The sequence below is a fragment of the Bombus vosnesenskii genome, unplaced genomic scaffold (assembly GCF_011952255.1).
Source record: "Bombus vosnesenskii isolate JDL3184/JDL3185 unplaced genomic scaffold, Bvos_JDL3184-5_v1.1 scf7180000014304, whole genome shotgun sequence".
NCBI classification, from domain to species: domain Eukaryota; kingdom Metazoa; phylum Arthropoda; class Insecta; order Hymenoptera; family Apidae; genus Bombus; species Bombus vosnesenskii.
The window spans coordinates 7,083-11,494 of NW_022883425.1; the positions used below are offsets into that span (position 1 = coordinate 7,083).

Below are 4,412 nucleotides of genomic sequence, written 5' to 3' on the forward strand. Positions count from 1 at the left end.
TCAATTAAGTTAAAAGATGCCATAGAGACAGTACCAGTGTTCGACGGATATCGACCCTCGGTATTTCGATTTTTAAGAGCATGCGAGCGCGCACGAAACATGGTTCCTAAGCATCAAGAATCTCAGTTAGTAAAATTATTAACGAACAAACTTCGCGGACACGCATTTCTCGCCATAGAAGACACAAAAATAATAAGTTTAAACGATTTCGGGAGTAAATTAAAAGATATGTTCGGTCCGGGAAAAACGGTTAACGAATATAAAGGGGAATTAGCTACAATATTTCAACGACCGGGAGAAGATATTTTGGACTACGTAGATCGCGTCAAAGATCTCAGACTGGCGATAATGAACGGGGAAAAATGTGAGTACGGCACCGTATTTCAAGATAGGATAGATCGAGACACGAGGGAAGCTTTCGTTAAGGGGCTCCCAAACGAGGTGTATTTACGAGTAAAGATAGCAGGATACCAATCCTTGGACGATGCGTACCGCCAAGCCGTGAAAGCAACACGAGAATTAAAACAAGTGAAAAATAGAATTCGATACCGACATCCGACACCTTCGGATAATTATAACCAAAACAACGTTCATCCACCATACAATAGTATTTATACTGTAAACAACCGCCAGAACTGAAGATTTGTACCGCCGTCGCGGAAACATCTAAACAACCCGGGAATAGAAGAAAATGTCAGGAAAGAAACAAGAGCAATAACTTGGGAAGAAAAATGCATAAATAAATACCTCGATAGAAATCTAAATCAAAAGAGAGATGCTGATCATTTCAACCAATCAACTTTTCAATGCAAATACCATTCTGTTGCTGTGATAAGGGATAATGTCACGTTAAATAATAAAAGGACGCACGGTGCCATAGACAGGATCATGAGTGAGAAATTTTCTGAGTTACCAAACAAGATAAATAATATTAGTGCCAAAGAACTTTCAGACGAAGCAGAAACTAGGAAATTGAACGACGAGACGACAGGCAATGCTTATCCACTGCCTAACATCACAGAGATATTGGACCCGCTGGGAAATGCGAATTGCCTCTCCACGTTCGACTTGGCAAAGATACAAAAGCAAGACTCCACGAATTTCGTGAATGTTTCAACCATAATAGGAAAAGAGATAGCGAGTGCATCTCACTCAAAAACTTCTATAAAACCATCAGAAGGAAACTATATCGAACTCAAAGCCAAATCATTAAATTGCAAGGAAGATCACACTATAGAGAATAAAAATATAGCTATCCATAAATCCAAAACAAAATCTATAAGCAAAAAGGTTTGTAATAAAAATTCAAAGAATAATTCCAAATCTACCAAAAATATCCTAAACGTTCCTTACAAATAAATAATAATTTAATTACAATAAGCACTTCCAGTGAAACTATTCATCCTGAAAAGGTAGAGGAAAATAAAGGTGTTGTGAATAAAGTAAATAAAGAAGAAAAAGGGGTAACTAAGGAAAAGGATTCTAAACATTTTCAAGCTGAAGAAACACAAGTTCAACGAGCTCGAAGAAATCAAAAGGGAGAAAATAGGGAATCACCAGTCGAAGATATATCTAAAAACTTGAATAAATACGCTAGCCATTGGATTATAATTGGATTAAAAATACTTTATTGGTTACTACATCTAATATTTGACGTAGGTAACATAGTAGGTAGTGCTGATCTTATGATTTCCCTAGGAAAATATAGATGGTATCACACTATACTATATACAAAATATTTTTGGGTTAATATGGCTGCCGCACTTTCAAAAATTTGTATCTTGAATGCTATTAGCAAGCAATTGGGTAATTGGATCAATGTCAGTAAACCTGCGTCTTGGCGCAAAATAAAAACTAAAATGAAGGAAAGGAACGAAATTCTCCCCGCACGAATTAGTTTCGGACATCTAGCCAAAGAACCTATTGGTGAAGCAGCAATCGAAGAGAACACGGAACCAACATGCGCAGAATATCTCAAAGATCTGTTCAATAAAATTAACACTGTACGACGAATGGCAAGAGAAAATTTGATAAAGTCCAAACTAAGACCAACAATCGACGAATCAACCTTCAAGATTTTAAAACAGGAGACTCGATATATCTATTAAAAGAACCTAGTAAGGAAAATTCTCCCATCAATATATTAGACGACACAAAGTGCTAGAAATCTTGCAGAACAAAACGTCAAGATTGAAGTAAAAGGGATTCCGCGAACGGTGCACTTAAACAAGCTAAAACTAGCGCATAATCGAAATAAACAATGAATAAAGTGATTTCAGTGGGCAACGTAGTGCAGTAGTGTATATTGTAGTGCTGTTCGTCGATACAGATATCGAACACCTAAAAGGAAAGGAAAAATTATTATGTGTACTCTAATTATTGTTTGAATATAAAACGTGTTGATTCAACAAATAATTAAAAGAGTGAAAGTGAAAGTTACCTTGAGAACAAGTAATCAACAAATAAGGAAGTGTACATGCAAGTATAGATTATGGATCGTTGTTCGTGGAACATAACGTATGACAGCAACCTAAAATAAGTGAATAAATTAGTCTCAATTGTCTCAGTGCAAAATGCAAGGTTATTAAGTGTTATAACTATATTGTGAATAAATCAAAAGGAAGTGTGACACTGTCCATCGAATAATACAGATAGCGGAAACCTAAAAGAAAAAAAAAGAAAATTATCAGGTGTACTCCAATTATTGTTTGAATATACAACGTGTTGATTCAATAAATAATTAAAAGAGTGGAAGTGAAAATTACCTTGTGAACAAGTGATCATAATACAAGAAGGTTTACGTGCAAAATAGGTTATGGCTCCCTGTTTGCGGAACACCATGTACAACAGCCAGCTGAAGAATAAATGAACAAATTAACTTCAACTGCCTTAATGCAAGTTACAACAGTACTAAATGTCATAACAATACTGTGGAAGCATGCCGCTGTTCGTCGAACAACACAGATAGCGGAACCCTGAAAAGGAAAAGAAGTTTATTACGAGTGCTCCGATTACTGTTTGAATGTGAAACGTGTTAGTTCAACGAATAACTAAAACGGTGAAGGTGCAACTTACCTCGTGAACAATTAATCACCATACAAGGAAGCGTACATGCATGAATTTCGCAGATTAACAAGAAGAAATAAAGTAGCTGATAAGTGTAGAAAGAGGTTAGAAAATAATTAAGATAGATTAATTGAAAGTAAAAGGATATTTTATTATGTATTAATCTACGTAGTATTGTTATATTATTATATCTAACATGTAGAAGCGGATTTTGTAGTGCACAATAGCGGTCGCACACACAATGCCTTATACACATATTAAATTAAATAAACTAAACAGTACCTTTATGGCTACAGATATAAGACGATTGAAGGCAACCGTGGTAAGTATTTAAGGCATATCGAACAATCAGATGATGTTGTGGGAATGCTCTAGGTAAGTGATGCAGCATCGAAAGAGTAGAACCTGAAGAATTACAGACAATGTTAATCTAACAAGTAGATTTTAATCACTAATAAGGGAACTAACTCATATCATACACAAAATAATAGCAGATAGCAAGTACATGCAATAATGAATTAATAGGAAAAATAAGAAAGGTTAATAAACACAGGAATAGGTTAGAAATTAATCAAGATAGACTAACTAAATATTAACAACATGACCGAACTCGGTGCAAAAGAATAAAGTTACGCTACACAAAATATCTGGTAACACAATACACAAAAAACATTAACTAAATTAAACAAGACTTATATAAATGCAAGTCGTGTCATAATCAAAACAATGACTATTGAAATTCGGTAACAACACAATCCGTGCTATCACATTTAAGTAACACACGGTATTGACACACACAATATCATAATACACAAAACAATATTACAGAAACACTACTAAATAAAAATTATAGTAATTAACAATTAATTAGCTATTTCAACAACACGCTACTGTTGACATTAAACCAACGATACACGCAAGCGACCATGTTGAAAAATTCGTCGCGCGTACCCCACACATACGCACCTCATCACAAATAATAGCCAATACATTGTAATACAGCATCATAATAGCAATGTTAGGTACTAATAAAAAAAAACAAGAAAAAAAAGGGGGAGAGAGTTAAGGAAAATATATATAATAAATAACAACTAACATAATCATAACATATTATATATATATTATATTATATACAGAGATACAGTATTCATACAAGGAACAGGTCCGAATGAAACATATATATATATAAAAAAAATATAATATATATATATATATATTAACTATTTTTGTATGTGTGTACAGAACTGATAGCGAATTCATCAACCATTCTCTGAACGACGGATGGAAGAACATGTAGGTGTTGTCCAGACGTTTCACGAGGAATCCAGAGAGCATTTCGAATCTCT

At 34.3% G+C, this 4,412-nt stretch overlaps 1 protein-coding gene across 3 annotated transcripts; it reads right to left on the minus strand.

The window, feature by feature from the left end:
* Positions 1-1,600: 1,600 nt before the first annotated feature.
* LOC117239816 lies at positions 1,601-4,111 on the minus strand. Of its 3 annotated transcripts, XM_033505646.1 has the most exons (6): positions 3,958-4,111; positions 3,349-3,471; positions 2,930-2,975; positions 2,766-2,854; positions 2,441-2,530; positions 1,606-2,340 (listed from the first exon to the last, which is right to left on the minus strand). In XM_033505646.1, the coding sequence occupies exons 1-5, from the start codon at positions 3,992-3,994 to the stop codon at positions 2,490-2,492; spliced, it is 336 nt and encodes a 111-aa protein (XP_033361537.1). In that variant the 5' UTR covers positions 3,995-4,111; the 3' UTR covers positions 1,606-2,340; positions 2,441-2,489. The 3 variants fall into 3 exon arrangements, with proteins under 3 accessions (XP_033361536.1, XP_033361537.1, XP_033361535.1); XM_033505645.1 differs by lacking the exon at positions 2,441-2,530 and having other exon boundaries at positions 1,601-2,340; XM_033505644.1 differs by lacking the exon at positions 1,606-2,340 and having other exon boundaries at positions 2,488-2,662.
* Between the last annotated feature and the right edge of the window lie 301 nt (positions 4,112-4,412).